The 14,927-nt window shown below is 34.2% G+C and overlaps 5 protein-coding genes across 8 annotated transcripts; 3 read left to right on the top strand and 2 right to left on the bottom strand.

Annotated features, from left to right (window-relative positions):
- Positions 1 to 37: 37 nt before the first annotated feature.
- Positions 38 to 6,434, top strand: LOC137001413 (multiple inositol polyphosphate phosphatase 1-like). The gene is made up of 9 exons (XM_067360209.1): positions 38 to 346; positions 3,025 to 3,217; positions 3,634 to 3,765; positions 4,012 to 4,205; positions 4,355 to 4,465; positions 4,668 to 4,818; positions 4,993 to 5,203; positions 5,379 to 5,588; positions 5,765 to 6,434. Exons 2-9 carry the CDS (start codon positions 3,040 to 3,042, stop codon positions 6,009 to 6,011), a joined length of 1,434 nt encoding a protein of 477 aa, XP_067216310.1. The 5' UTR covers positions 38 to 346; positions 3,025 to 3,039; the 3' UTR covers positions 6,012 to 6,434.
- Positions 6,435 to 7,187: 753 nt separating this feature from the next.
- ArfGAP1 (ADP-ribosylation factor GTPase-activating protein 1) lies at positions 7,188 to 11,446 on the top strand. 2 transcript variants are annotated; one of them, XM_067360217.1, is made up of 9 exons: positions 7,189 to 7,345; positions 7,713 to 7,800; positions 8,077 to 8,358; positions 8,475 to 8,674; positions 8,772 to 8,886; positions 8,958 to 9,047; positions 9,425 to 9,484; positions 9,614 to 9,798; positions 9,945 to 11,446. In XM_067360217.1, exons 2-9 carry the CDS (start codon positions 7,741 to 7,743, stop codon positions 10,162 to 10,164), a joined length of 1,212 nt encoding a protein of 403 aa, XP_067216318.1. In that variant the 5' UTR covers positions 7,189 to 7,345; positions 7,713 to 7,740; the 3' UTR covers positions 10,165 to 11,446. The 2 variants fall into 2 exon arrangements, with proteins under 2 accessions (XP_067216319.1, XP_067216318.1); XM_067360218.1 differs by lacking the exon at positions 9,425 to 9,484 and having other exon boundaries at positions 7,188 to 7,345.
- On the bottom strand, positions 9,213 to 12,352 carry LOC105676796 (uncharacterized). Of its 3 annotated transcripts, XR_010891433.1 has the most exons (5): positions 12,213 to 12,352; positions 11,451 to 11,820; positions 11,017 to 11,219; positions 10,401 to 10,567; positions 9,213 to 9,537 (listed from the first exon to the last, which is right to left on the bottom strand). XR_010891433.1 is itself a non-coding variant. In XM_012374964.2 (4 exons), exons 2-4 carry the CDS (start codon positions 11,786 to 11,788, stop codon positions 9,443 to 9,445), a joined length of 636 nt encoding a protein of 211 aa, XP_012230387.1. In that variant the 5' UTR covers positions 11,789 to 11,820; positions 12,213 to 12,352; the 3' UTR covers positions 9,213 to 9,442. The 3 variants fall into 3 exon arrangements, 2 of the variants coding, with proteins under 2 accessions (XP_012230387.1, XP_012230388.1); XM_012374964.2 differs by lacking the exon at positions 10,401 to 10,567; XM_012374965.2 differs by lacking the exon at positions 9,213 to 9,537 and having other exon boundaries at positions 10,266 to 10,567.
- LOC105676798 (mitotic-spindle organizing protein 1-like) lies at positions 12,315 to 13,384 on the top strand. Its single transcript, XM_012374968.2, has 2 exons — positions 12,315 to 12,458; positions 12,683 to 13,384. Exon 2 carries the CDS (start codon positions 12,705 to 12,707, stop codon positions 12,945 to 12,947), a length of 243 nt encoding a protein of 80 aa, XP_012230391.1. The 5' UTR covers positions 12,315 to 12,458; positions 12,683 to 12,704; the 3' UTR covers positions 12,948 to 13,384.
- Positions 13,021 to 14,857, bottom strand: boca (LDLR chaperone boca). Its single transcript, XM_012374967.2, has 6 exons — positions 14,712 to 14,857; positions 14,225 to 14,472; positions 14,022 to 14,096; positions 13,765 to 13,925; positions 13,411 to 13,555; positions 13,021 to 13,286 (listed from the first exon to the last, which is right to left on the bottom strand). The coding sequence occupies exons 2-6, from the start codon at positions 14,381 to 14,383 to the stop codon at positions 13,221 to 13,223; spliced, it is 606 nt and encodes a 201-aa protein (XP_012230390.1). The 5' UTR covers positions 14,384 to 14,472; positions 14,712 to 14,857; the 3' UTR covers positions 13,021 to 13,220.
- Between the last annotated feature and the right edge of the window lie 70 nt (positions 14,858 to 14,927).

Here is a 14,927-nt window from a genome sequence, read left to right as displayed (position 1 = left end):
GGCTAGACACGCGTGGGCATTAGCTCAGGTGCTGCCTGGTAGTGAGACGAGGCTCGATGACCTCGCGGGCGGCAGTGCCACACGAATCGTCGCGGTGAACGGCGGCTCGAATGCCAGCTCTCGATCGCGAGACTCGAGTTAATCGTTTATACCGATAGTATTCTCCTTCGCTATCGTAACTCGCGCCTCGCTCGCGATCTCTCGTCTTCCGCCGTGCAAGGATCGCGAACCGCGCCCTGCTCGAAATTTTTAGCCTCCAAGTGTTGAGTTTCAAGACTCCGTCTCCGACTTTTAGCACTTTCGATCCTGAGAGATTTTTCCGATTGCTTGTGTTTTTTGAATCGTCGTACGTATCGAATTTTAATTGTTTGGCTCAATTAACTGAGATGTTCAGGCAGAGATTTTGATCCTTAAATTTCGAATATTGATATTAAAAAATATCAATAATAATTTAGCAATCAGCTGGATTTAAACTGCTAGGTTTTGAAAACTGTAGAATCCTAGATTTTTGATTTTTAGCAGCTTAGAATGATCAATAAGGTCCTTGTATTAAATTTCTCGTCAACTGAAAGCTTATACACGTGAGACTTAATATTTCAATAAGACGCAGTCATCACAATCGAATTAATGAATGTTTGAACGATGAAGATAAATATTTGGAGAGCTGCTCATTAAAGACACCAGGCATTTCGATTTCCTAAGTTTCTCGTATTTTTAACTCTTCGATATGAGCTTTTCCTTCAAAGTCCTTGAAATTATCCAATTGATAAACGGTCCTTCAATATATAGCAATGTTCTTATCTAATGTTTTCAATGTCTCTCTGATTTCAAATGCTAAAATTTAGATTCGCGAATAATGTGCGACGGATTATCGCCGGAAACGCCCGATTCGCGACCTTAAAGTTAACACACGAAATTAGCATATCACGCACACGAGATGGCAATTTAATTCGTAACACCAGATTAAATATCATGCGGAATGAATCGCGTGTCTCTCAAATTCCAATTGTTCCGCACGAAAGTGCCGCGGCGTTCGCTTTCGATGCGTAATTCGAGAATCACCGCTTCGATCTCGGGCTGCTCGTCGGATTTCACTGGCAACGAATAAACACGAGCGCAAAATGCGAATAATTACGCTGCTCTCCTGCTCTAAGAATCATCGAGCGTGACCAACGTCGTCGTCCTACTTTCCTGAACAATTGTCGCAAACGCGCGTCGCGTTCTATCGCCCTGCCATTCATCGCCGCGCACCGCAATCGAGGAAATCTTTGAATATTTAATGTACTTACTAATATTAAATTGATACAAAAGGTTTGTCGCTTCTTCGTGGGTCTACTTTAATTATAGTTATCGATTTCCATTCTAAGAGCTCGGAGTTTTTCAAATCATTGTATAAAAACTTGTTTTATAGATTAAAAAATGTATTGAAGTCAATGACGAATATTTAATTTATAAACATTTATTCAAAATGCAATTCTGTTCTCTTTTCAATCTCACTTGATAAATACGACAAACCTAATATATTTTCCACAGTTCTCATAATAACAATAACATTGGATTGGTCAAAAAATTTCTTCGAAAATAAAAGACAAAAGTTCGCGCGCGCGCGCGCGCGAAGAAACTTTTTAACCAGCCAAATATATTTATATTTTCTACATTTTTGATATATTTTTTTGAGAGAAATTAATGTGTTAAAAAAATCGTAAATCAAGCTGACTTCTTGATTGAAATATAATAAAGATTAATCGACTATACATCTTTTATAATAACAGCTCTGATTATTTTTTAAAACTTTTTTGTAAAGCTATTGTAGGAAAAACAAGCACACTTTTCCTCGAACGCGCGAAGCAGCAGGCGTATAATGGGTTTCACATTGAAATGAAATTGCAACGAAATTAGAGACGGTGGCAGTTACGCGATACTCGTGCGCAAGAAATTGAACATAAGTGGGCCAAGTAGTGGACTCATTAAGGCAGAGCGAAAGAAGAAGGCTCCGCTAATCGAGTCGTCATTGTCAATCGCATTATCGTCACTATTACGTACGCGGCTATTCCTGAATCGCCGCGAGCGATTGTACAGACCGATTTCCACACATACTATACATTGTACAATATCGTGTTGTGAATGCACGACGTAATTTTATTCGCGCATCTGCTATCCGCGACGCCATCCTTGGCCTTCGCGTCTGACACGTATTGTACACTGCGCTCTCACGGAAGTTGATCTTCGGAAGGTCCGGGATAGAGTTTCGAGATACCTTTTCTAACAATAGATTTAATTATCTTCCGTCAACTTTTTTGTTCTTTATTGAATCTTCTAACTTTTGTTCGAGTCTCTTCTCATATTCTTTTTGAGATTGCATCTTTGAAAACGTTAGAAACAAATCCTTTTTTTCACGCATGAAAACACACTTGACAATTCCAAAGTGATAATTGCTGCGTCGAATCACTTATGGTCGCATGGTGACACTTTGTGAGTCCCGTCACCCATCTGCTTGTTAATTTACCGCATTAGCACATGCCGGTACTTCGCCGGCTCAGCCAGTATTCGCAATCTTGGCGCGCGAGCGAGCGAGAATACGCGCGAACATACATACTTCCGATTATGCAATCGCAAGAGCTACGTTACGCTAGCTTCACGAGTTGGTAATAAGTTACATTCCGCGATTTCGTCATCCGACCGACGAAATGTAGGTTTACGACGGAACGAGGAAAAAAGAAAAGCGCTTTTCTGAAGCTTCTCGGCCTTGTAGCGCTCTCTGTAAAAATCGGCTAAAGATTAATCCTTCAGCGCGAAGTATTGTGTGAAATTTTCACAAAATATAGATAGTATTATTTAAGAAACTTGTACAGTTTATCAAATATTATTACAGAAACAAATTAATTTTTTTATACATAGAAAGAGAGTTTGATGCGAGTAAAGTAATGTTAGTTTTTTTTTTTTAATAGTAATTAATAATAATTAAAGTTAATAATGGCAGTGTAAAATTGCAATGAATAATAATTATTGCTGTTATTTTTGTAGCAACAGCGATACTGCATGATGTACGCATTGCTATTGGTGATCGCGTCGCTTCTTGCTTCTTCGAGTATTCATGTGCTCGCACGCGATGTCGATTTTTGTCTTGCGGATGAAGATAACCCATATTTGCACATGGCCACGAAAACTGCTTACCACTTCGTACACAGTGGCAAAACTCGGTTCGAGACTGTACCACGTGAGTATTAAAAATTGGATCGATGAAAGTCGATTGTTGATATTATAGATGCTTGATGATAATAAAAAATCGACACTTCTGCTTGAACTTTTGGATACAAGCGACTCTACTGTTTAATGATACTAAGCTATTTTTATTATAATTTTTACAATACACAGTTGTGTATTATTGTTCTGACAAGTTCGAAATATCTAATGCTTTTATGTACTGCAGTCTAAAAAAAGTAATAGATTCCCAAAATATCATTTATCTTTACTCCCGGAAGTGGCAAATTAAATATTTCGTATCGTGTAATTTTGTACTAAATCGAATAGACGTGATTTGAAAGAAGCTGCATCAGATTCGAATTATTTTTATATGCTTCACATTTACGCCTACTGTCTATTTCTCGTGTTTCAATTTCATTCTTCTGATAGACTGCCGACCAGTGCAAATCTGGATGCTTGCGACACACGGAACACGTTGCCCAACCCTCAATGAAATTAATGAGATCAGCAATCTAACTGATCTCAAAAATCAGATACTTCACAATCATGAAACACGCCGCGGTAAGTTTACGTCGATCTTTTTTTCCTTCCCTTTATATTCTTTTTATATAGAGATATCAATTTTTTTACATCCTTCTTGATTTCATTCTTTACTTTCTAGACAATTTTCTTACGTTGAAACAAAATATTAATGCTATGAGTTATTTTCTTTTTCGTTAAATATAAAATATGTTGGTTTTTTGTATATCAATATGATTCCAAGTAATTTTAGAAACTTTTTCCTTAATCGTCTCATCGATCGCGCAGACGGTCGCCTGTGTAATCGAGATCTGGAGAATCTGCAGAATTGGAAGCCAAACGAGTATCTGATGCCGCAGCGGGCGGAAAACCTGACGCCGCAGGGGGTTGAGGACATGAAGCTGCTGGCGAGAAGATTGCAGAGCAACTTTCCGGAGTTGTTACAACCCAATTCAAGCAACATTACATCCACTAATTACAAGGTGTCTGTTGCAATTAATTTTGTTCGCAAGTTAGCGTGTCGTAGCAATTAACTAATTAGTCAAATATATTTCCATTAAATTAGTTAAATGTATTTTATTAAATATAAATGTCAAAAATCTTGATAAAGTAATCGCAAGAATAATTTCAGTTCCGCGGCACCGAAGCACGCGACAGTATGTCGTCTTTCATGGAAAGTTTGTTCGGCAGCAGAAATATTATACTTCCCGAAGAGAGCTCCCTCAATGATACTTTATTGACCGTAAGTATGCTTTTTTTTATCACAACTAAGCACAAATTCAATAAATGCTAAGTCGTAAGTATTTCTCAAAGAACTTTGGTACGTTTTGAGGAAGAAGTTGACTTCGTTTTTTATATTTCGCTTATATTTTCCACTTAGCGACTTTATTTTACGATTTAAAATCATTACACATGTGTCTGCTCTAATTTAATTAATTTCACAGGCGTACAAAACGTGCAGCTTGTGGGACAATTTGAAGGATGAGCAAGTGTTTGAAAATCCGGAACGCAAAAAATTCGAGACAGGACCAGAGTTTCAGAATCTTCTGAAGAACGTTAGTCGACGACTCGGTTTTCTGTATAACATATCCATTGGTGCGTATATGATTGCAGTGAATGCGACGATAATTATTTACTAATAATTTACAGAATGTGTATAATATAAAAATTAAATTCTTAAATTCACTCAATTCATTAATAATAATTCTATCTAAAAATTTCGATATTTACATACTTTTACAATCGATAAAGATACTTGAATATTTCCAGAAAACATTGACGCTATGTACGACGCGTGTCGATACGAAAAGGCTTGGACCGTCAATCGATTGTCACCTTGGTGCGCCGCTTTCAGCAAGGATGAACTTTACGTTTTGGAATACAGAGAAGATCTCGATTATTATTACAAAGCGGGCTATGGACGTGACATCAATGCTCGTTTGGGATGCCCATTATTACACGACATGATGCAACACTTTTGGTAATGCAACGCAAATATGCACGACAGACGCACACGTGCGCGCACAGAAACACACATTCTTTTCTTTACACCGTATTTTTACGAAATTTACACAAATTTTTATAAAATCTTTTGTGTCACTTTGTACAGTTAACAATATATTATCTCTAATAGTATCTCTTAATATTTCAATCAGGAACGTAGCACGCGACGAAATGTCGAACGAACCCCTGGGCATCTTTTACTTCAGCGATATCGTCAGCCTGCAAAATCTTCTAACTACAATAGGTATAAATGAGGATAAAACGCGATTGACCGCCGACAATTATAAGCATATGACCGAACGACAATGGCGCACTTCTTTGATATCGTCCTTCGCTTCGAATCTCATTGCAGTATTTTATAAGTAAATATACATGCATTCTTCTCTTATTTAAATATAATTTATTATTTTTTATTTTGGTTGTATGTTTACCGGAAAAAAAAGAGAAAGTTTTAGCTTCATATTTTATTAGATAAGAATTTCTATATTCTACGTAAAGTTAATCCTAATTTCTACTGTTGCGAAATGTCCCATTGCAGGTGTAATGATAGCAATAACCGCAACAAAGTGATGTTTTATCTGGCGGAAAAACCAGTGCAGTACGAAGGCTGCCGAGTGGGCCTCTGCGATTGGGATTTTTTGAAGAGCAAATTCGGTAAGTTGGCGTCCAATTGCAAATTGGACGTCTGCTGGAACACGGGTGGAGCGTCCTCCACTTTACCAAATTCTATAATCATTTTACTGATGTGCTATATTCTAGTCGGCCTTGGTTTTAAGCAACTGTAAATAAACTATTTTTAGTCTCCGTTTTAATCATCGACCTATAGATTGTAAAATATATTAACTATGTGTAGAGATGTAAGGCGTTAAGTTATAGATAATACGCTAATTATAAATGTTGCTCTTGAATTTAAATATTGATGAATTTTTGTGACTTTCTAATATATATATAAAATATTTTGCAATATGTGTGTGATTAATATAACACACACACACACACACACACACACACACTATATAAGTAATAACGTGTAGAGAGTCTTGATATATTTTATTTATAATAATTAATATAATTATTATTATATTACTAGAACGATCAGAAAGTTTCTTTGGAATTTTGCATTTATTTTTATCGAGAAATCTAAAGAAATTTTCTGATCAATTCAATATATTCCTTATATAGTTTATAATAAAATATTGTAATATGTACTTTATTTTATATATTTATCGCACTTATATTTTATTTGTGCCTTTCTATAAAGTTTTAGTTAATAACTTGTAACAATAATTAGAACCATAATTATTCACACGTCAAATTTTTCCATCTCCTTTTCTCTCTTTTTGACTGTCTCTGTCTCCGACAAAAAATTAGTTCGATGATAAAGATAAGATTATTTTATTATAACAAATATAATTAATAGAATTTATTTCAGATATTCGAATAAGGATATGACAAGTTAATTAAAGAATAATGACATATACAATACACCTGGCGATATTTGTATAATTGACAATGCATCTTGATAAAACAAAGGAACAAAAATATGCAAAGAGCTTTCGATAAAATCTAGAAACACAGAAGCGCATCGCCAATATCAAAGATGTGATGTTGCTCATTACAATAGTGACAGTGTGAGATATTTAACGCGTTATAACATTCGAAATTTTACGAGACAATAATTAATCGCATATAAAATTTATTTACAGGCTCAAATCATCACAAAAATTGTGGAAACAATGCGGACGCAAGGAATTTATTTACATTTAACTGTAGCAGTGTTTGCGCAACTAATTACATTCGTGTTTTAAAAATCTATCGAAGTGCGATATGTGTCTCGAAATACGATATTGCGATTTGCGTCTCGAAATGCGATATTGCGATTTGCATCTCGAAATGCGATATTGCGATTTGCATCTCGAAATGCGATTTTCAAATCGATCGAGAGCGGCGCTATGACCTCTTCCGGGCGACAATTTAACCTCCGTGTGACGTCAACCGTAATGCATCAAGCGCGTTCCCAGGCGTAAAAATCCATGCTCGACTTTCCAATATGTCCACGTAGGATCCGTTCTTCCGTCGTAAAGAAAAGTCTGTAATATAATGACTTCGTAGCTGCGAGGTAATTTTGGTTGACGCATTATATCGTCATTAACAAAATACCCAAATATGAATAATTGGAAATAATTTTTGTCAAACTTTAAATCTCTCGCAACTTTGATTAGATTTTCTCTGTCTCACATATTAAATCTTATTAATTACAGATAAATATTCTCATCGATACGTTCTAATATTTTCATTAAATAATATCAAAATGCTTAAATTAGAATTATCAAAAGTTTTAAGTAATTTTAAAAATGTTAAATCTTCACTTGAATTATTTTTTCGTTTACATGTCAAAGTTTATAATTTGTGTGTTAAAACTTTGTAAATTTTCCAATTTATAAGTGCTCCTACCTTGGTAAAGTTATGTATACCTTATATTTCAGAATTTGTTAACAACTGACAGATGTGACTATGGCTAGTCCACGGACACGTCGAGTGTTGGGTGAATTGAAGCCCAAAGATGAAAACAATGTAAGTTTTGTTTAAAATGAAATGAAATACATAATAATACGTGCAATTAAAACCAGATAGAAGAGTATATGTGTGTGTTAGACTGTGAAAAATTCCAGTTAGGTATCCATAATATTAGCAGATGTTTCAATTTAAACTTGTTTTTATTTACAGAAAATGTGATTTTTATCACTTACATCAGTATTTCATAATGTAATATTAACGCACATATATATTATATTTATTTAATGTATGAATATTATATAAATAACTCCATCACACTTGGTTATTTTGCAGAAATGCTTCGAATGTGGCAACCACAATCCACAATGGGTATCTGTAACATACGGCATCTGGATATGTCTGGAGTGCTCTGGGAAGCATCGTGGTTTAGGTGTTCATCTGTCATTCGTTCGTTCCATTTCTATGGACAAATGGAAGGATGTGGAGTTGGAGAAAATGAAGGTTGGTGGTAACAGAAATGCTCGAGAATTCTTTGAAAATCAACCCGACTGGGACGAATCCATGTCCATCTCGCAACGTTATAATACGAAAGCAGCAGCATTATATAGGGATAAGGTAAATATGTTGGTTATAATGCGATTGTGAATTTGTGTGATTGAAAGCAAGTCTAAATCAATTTTTATTGTATTTATTAACCTGTTAAATCACTTAAACGTACATTTTTCTCTTAGATCGTGTCGATGGCGCGAGGAGAAGTCTGGAGTCCGAGCAGCTCAACAGCAAAGGATTTTCAACCATCAATGTTCGGTGAAAGCAGGCAAGAGCACTCGTATCAGAGCGATATGACCTCTTATCAAAATATGGACAGCCTGAAGACACAGACAGAAACCTTTTTCGCAAGGAAGCAAAACGAAAATGCCAGTCGTCCAGAGTAAGATTTTTTTTGTTATTTTAAATCGTATTAATTGCAATTTTTTATAGTTATATAGTAATCGATAATTAATTTAATCTCAAATTTACTTTTTTAGTAACATTCCACCCAATCAAGGGGGCAAATACGGCGGTTTCGGTTATCAAATGGATCCACCACCCAAAAGTTCATCCCAGGAATTGTTCGATACTGCTGTATCTTCGTTAGCCAGTGTACGTTTTTAATATTTCAAAAATTTCTATAATTTTTAATCGACTCAAATTAATTAAACTTTTTTTTGCAGGGCTGGTCAATATTCTCCTCCTCGGCGTCGAAAATAGCGAGCAAAGCTACTGAAAACGCCATGAAGATCGGAGGACTCGCGTCGCAAAAGGCAGGTGTTCAAAAGCTGAGAAGTCTAAGTAATTTAAAAATAGAATTCGTCAATATATTAGTAGTATGATTTAATAATGAATAATCTTTAATAATATTAAAATTTCATTTTTTTTCTTAAAGAATTATATATTTCAGAATAGGATAGAATTAAACAAAACACAGCTTGCTGTTTTATTTATTTTTATTCGCATTATATTTTATTATTAAATCCATAAATGTACTTAATCGCTCACCATAAACACGAGGCATGTATATGTTGACTATTATTTTCGTAGATTTGTTTTTTATAATTTATCAAGTTTTATTAATTTTTATTTTTCTTAAAATATCACATTTTTATTTCGTTTCCTTTTTCTTTTTGCATTACGTTATTAGGTTCGCGATGGCACATTGTTAGAGGACGTCGGAGCCCAGGTCAATACTTTCGTTGCTAAGGTACAAGTTCCTCCGTTTGCTTGCTCTTTCGTTTTCGGCGTCGTTTCGTTCTCCTTAAAACGAAATTGTCGATTAGCAATCACGAATCATAAGTAAGAACTGAGAAATTTAAGTAAAAGAAATACACAGGTGGGAGACATAACGAGACGTGGGGGATGGGGTGACATCGCTGGGACCAATTCAGCCGAGCAACAAAGGCAGTACGATTCCATGGACCGATATCAGTATTCCTCCGATACGTATCAGAATAACGATTCGATACACGCAAATCGCTCCAATGAGAAATCGTCCCTCGTGAGAAGTTCCAGTTCGAAGTGAGTGTCTTTTAAGTTTCTCACATTTGAATTTTATCGCCAATAAATACGAAAATAAACATACGGAACTGTTTTCGTTAAGTAATCGATAAGATATATCGTTAGTTATTAACAAGCTTTCATTAATTCACTTTTGTTTATTTTAGGAGTAACATTTCCACTGGCAATTCTTCGAATACGTCGAATTGCGACTGGGATTGGGGAAATGACGCAAAGCAAGCGAGCAAGACAATATCCTCGAAGAAGCAGCAGGTGAAAACAGAGAAGAAGGAAGAATCATTGATTAGTTTTGAAGCGGACAATAAAGCACAACAGAATTGGAACTCCAAAGCGGAAGACGACGCCTGGGAAATACTAAATAATTGACTCCGATATGATTAGCGCGAATTTAGGAAAAGGGTGTCACTATTGACGAATTAAAGGGAGAAGACGGACATATGCCCTGAGGTGTGTTTTTTGCACAACAGCCTATTTTCCTAATATTCGCAAAATGGGGTAAACTTTTATTTAGTAATTTGTGACGCGATAAGAGCTGCGTTCGATTAAATAATTAGGCTAATCAACACGTCAATAATCTTTCGAGACAAAACAATAATAATTACCTATCTCTTGAGTGCTACTGCCCTTTTTGAAAAAATTCTGAATTTCTAAAATCCAAAAATCCCTCAGAATTAAGATAGTAAATATGAAAATTTTTCAAAAAATAATTTATAAAATAATTTTTAAATCTGGAACAAATATTTTGCAGTACATCTCTTCAGAGCCATTCCTGAAAGAATAATTTGTAAAAATTGTTTTTGATAGTTGCAATATAGTTATATTGAGATTTAACCTTTAAATACGTTTTAAAACATATAAAAGTATAAATGCGGGGTCTTCTAAGGACTTTATATTATCAATTGCGTTGCCGGCGATGTTGCGCATATTGTAATCATAAATTAATAATAAATAAAAATTTAATAAATTATAAATTTTATATTTTATCAATTTTTTGTATTCTCTAAATTTTGTAAAATATTTTCTCTAGTTGATGAGAGCACATTTTGTCCAGACAATAGTTACTTTCTTTGTAACTTATGTGCTGTGTAGATAGATAGATGTAGTATTACTACTCTGTACATATATAAAATTATGAAGAAAATTGTGGTATTAAGATACCTTAAAAGACCCCTAAAAGTATCCAAGGTTAATTGTATAGAAATCACAATGAAAACTAACTTTTTCTCGAATATACTTTTCTCATTCCTGGCCTGTTGAAACTTTGCACTTTGGTTAGATAGTTCACAAGCTCTCGCTGTGCATTTGGCCACACCTCCTCTATTATTTCTGACAACAATCTATGCAGAATCTTAGCAGATTTCTGCGAGAGCCGCGGCGGGAGTTGATTCATCGTTATTTTGTAAAGAAAGTGGTATATTTCCCTGCAAAGAAACGTCTGCCGATTAATTACTGTCAGATTCAACAATGAATTAAAAGTATGTAGATTTAAACACTCTAATGTCCGATGAAGCAAATGATAAGAACTTATGAAATTATAGCATATATTATATATATTGTTATATATAAATTATTGAATATATTATTACGTTACATGCAATGTGGCTATGAAGTTTGCAGAGTGTATCAATAAAAATGTCATCTACACGAATTACCTAAAGTTACATTTTGTTTTCTCCTGATCAAGCGATGAACGCTCTTCATACAATTGGATAAACAGCAGTGCCAGAGGCACTTTGCAATCATTGTCTTCGAATAATTTGCTCTGTAGCCAATTAACCATTAAAGGTCTATCTTTAACAGCATTCTCGATGCGCTGGAATGTTGATGAAATTGCAGCATGTTGCTCCTCTGTGGACATACCTGGCAATATGTCAAAGGGATGGTCAGAATATCCATGCACGAAAAGAGCCTTCAGCAACGCTATCATGTCTTCCTTATTTTTAAAGGAAGAACTGATCTCATTCATTACATCGTCATTTTTGTTTGTCATTTTGACGCTCGCTGTTGTACAACCGTTTTTTCCTGATAAACAAACAAGATAAATTTCATTTCTAATGAAATATTGCAAACGTGCCAAGAATATGAAGATTTATTCTGAAAAATTCTTTTATAGATAGAAACATTCAAAAAGTAACGTAAAGGTTAGTCAATAAGTGAATAAATAATTAATAGATATGTTTCATTTTTTGTCATCAAAGCTGACAAGTCAATAAAAAGGTTAAAAATAGGTTGGAAATTTCTTAAAGCGATACGTAGAACCTCAAATAATAATTTTTGGCAATTTTGTTAAAATTGTTAATTTAATTTTTTCAAATAATAATTTCAATAGTTGTTTTTTCTAATTATGATTGAGAAATATTACTTATTTAATAAAATGTATACCTCTAACTTCATTAATAAACATAAATGTATACCTTTAATCTCCAGTTGATGTCTAACTTAAATAAACATGTTAGGCTTAGGGTTAGGGTTATCCCCTCTCAGGCTTCTCTCTGCTAGTACCTTCGCAATTTCCCTAAGGTTATATTCTGTCAACATTTATGTTTACGTTTTGAGGGCATTTTGCAGTGCTTCGCGACGAAACGATTTGTTTTTCTGTGACGAATGTCGTCACAACGGAAAGTGTGATCTTGCATTATAAAACTGTCTAACATCGACGAGTAAGTATTTAAATCGGTAAAGAGAATTTATTATTTTTCAAATATGCAAGCAAATTAGTCAACAAAGATCTGAATGGGAAATCTAACCCAATTTGAGCTTTGATTAGAAAGCTTAGAAAATTTAGAAATGACCTTATCCCTTTATTTAAATCAGTTTTTGTTTTCAGATTATGGATATATTTAAAGTATTGTAATTTGAATATTTTGTTTATTTCTCTGTCTAGAAAGGAACGGAAGCGAGCCAGCATGCCAGAGCCTGTAAATCATCAGGTGAATGCCGCTCGTAAGACGTTCCAGACTCTGTATCAGATCTCTAAGTTGCTGAATACGAATCTCGATCCAATCACTCTAAGTATCTGCATCAAGCTGTGCGAGAATGGAGTGAATCCACACGCTCTTGCGACTGTGGTGAAAGAACTTCAGCGGGAGGTCAAAGCAATGGATGCACAAGTGGAGTCAACTGCCAGCAAGAGCAGTACGAACAAGTGATAGTGGATAAATATATTGTCATTGCCCCCTTCACACGCTTTGAGTTGTTCTTTAAATGTTTTAAATGCGAATATAATATACAAGATTTTTATTTATCATATGCATTTTTACATTCAGGCTTTCAATATTATATTTAATATTTATAAAAACAATTGGTTTGCTCTTTCGCTCTCTTTAATAGCTACTATAGAAAAAATATTTGAAAAGAATATCTGTACAAAAAATACATAAACAGAAAATGTTTAAGAAATGCAGGAGAACATAAGAGATTCATTATAACTCAACGTTACTTTGCCTTGCCTTGGCACTTTGTTTTCTGATCGATTCGTCTGCTGCGGCCTGTAAAAGTAAATATGTTGTTTCTTTTTGCGACATAATTTATAATCACTGTATCATCTATCTATAAATAGCAAGACGTTCATTCTTTATGTTCTAAATTTTGAAACATTTTGAAAATGGTTACCTGTTCTTTTGCATCCCTGTAATAAGTTTGTCCTTCTAAAGTAAGATAAGATAACTCGGGCTGCTCTAACAGATAATTCTTGGCGTCAACTGCCTGAGATCCTTCACGGAACATGAATATAGACCGTCTTTTGTCAATTGGATATCTGCATAATAATTATATTAAATTACACATTTATATTAACAGTATTATATATTACTTAGTTAATATAGTTGAGAAATAATGCAAGTTTGCTGTTTAGAAAGTTGTTAATAAAAATATGTGCGCAGAATTATTAAAGATGTAATGTATAAATTTCAATGCAAGAAATATAATTTTTGCAATATTTTTTATGACCAAAGAAAGGAGCTTTACCTTTCCGCGATAATATGATTATTTTGCAGACTGGTCTGCCAGATACGCATTATAACTTCAGCTTGTTCTTCTGAAATATCCGGTCTAACATCCACAAACATCATAACGCCTTTCCCTTTCTTTGTCATTCTCAGCAAGTTGTCTGGATTTGAAGCATCTATCTACACAATTTTACACAATTGTTAATAATAGATTCACATATTTTAAACATAAATTGATATCTACAGATCTTTATATGTAAATTATATACCAATTACCTGAGACAAGTCAATCTTTGGACTGGGTCGCAGGTGTTCAGGCAATTCATCTGGTTCCAACGGCTCTTCATTCTCCTAAAATATTAATCAAAAAGATTAGATTTTTGTTTTATTAATAACAGAGCCACGCAGAGAAAAAAATTAATAATTTTTCTTTATCAATTTGATAAAATTTAGCTAATAGATCAGATTAATGGACATACTTCCCACTGATCCAGTAAATGCTCCAAATCAGCCTCCGTCATGTCTCGTATATCCTTATCGCGCCACGATTTCTTTTTTTGTTCCGGCTGCTGAGCGGTTGATGTTGCTAGCATCGTAACGAAGAATGCAAACAAGCAGAGAACGTACTTCGCTTTCATTTTGCCGGTTAAATTATTTAGAATGAAACGTCACGAATTTGTCTTGAATAATTTATCACGATACACTGTGAACATTCCACTGCGTATTCCTGAAATTCAAAAACAATTTTGAATTAGCGTGATTCAACATTGTTAAAAAAAATCAATCAATGTTCAAACATTTAATTTAAAATAATGTTAAGGTTATCTCGATTTTAATCGGCGATATTTTTAAACACATCTTAATGTAGAAAAATTTATATAAATAAAAAAATTGAGAGATTTCTCTAATTTTATTACAGTTAAAAAGAAAAAGCGATAAAATGATGAAAAAATTATAAACAATTACACGTCAACCAAATCTTTTACAGCTGCATAGCGCCATATCGTTACAACCCAGTGCTGACAATATGTAAAAAAAAGTACTATGCACAAGCCGAAGGAAAATGAATACTAGAGATGAAGTTATGATCTTGCATATTTGAACAAATTTTACAGTTGCACATAATGCAACAGAGGAATCCAATCACAAGTGCGATATAAAAGAGCATAAAATATGCTTTTT

The sequence above is a fragment of the Linepithema humile genome, chromosome 8 (assembly GCF_040581485.1).
Source record: "Linepithema humile isolate Giens D197 chromosome 8, Lhum_UNIL_v1.0, whole genome shotgun sequence".
Taxonomy (NCBI): domain Eukaryota; kingdom Metazoa; phylum Arthropoda; class Insecta; order Hymenoptera; family Formicidae; genus Linepithema; species Linepithema humile.
Note: the sequence above shows the minus strand (reverse complement) of the source record. Positions and strands in the feature narration are given on the sequence as shown.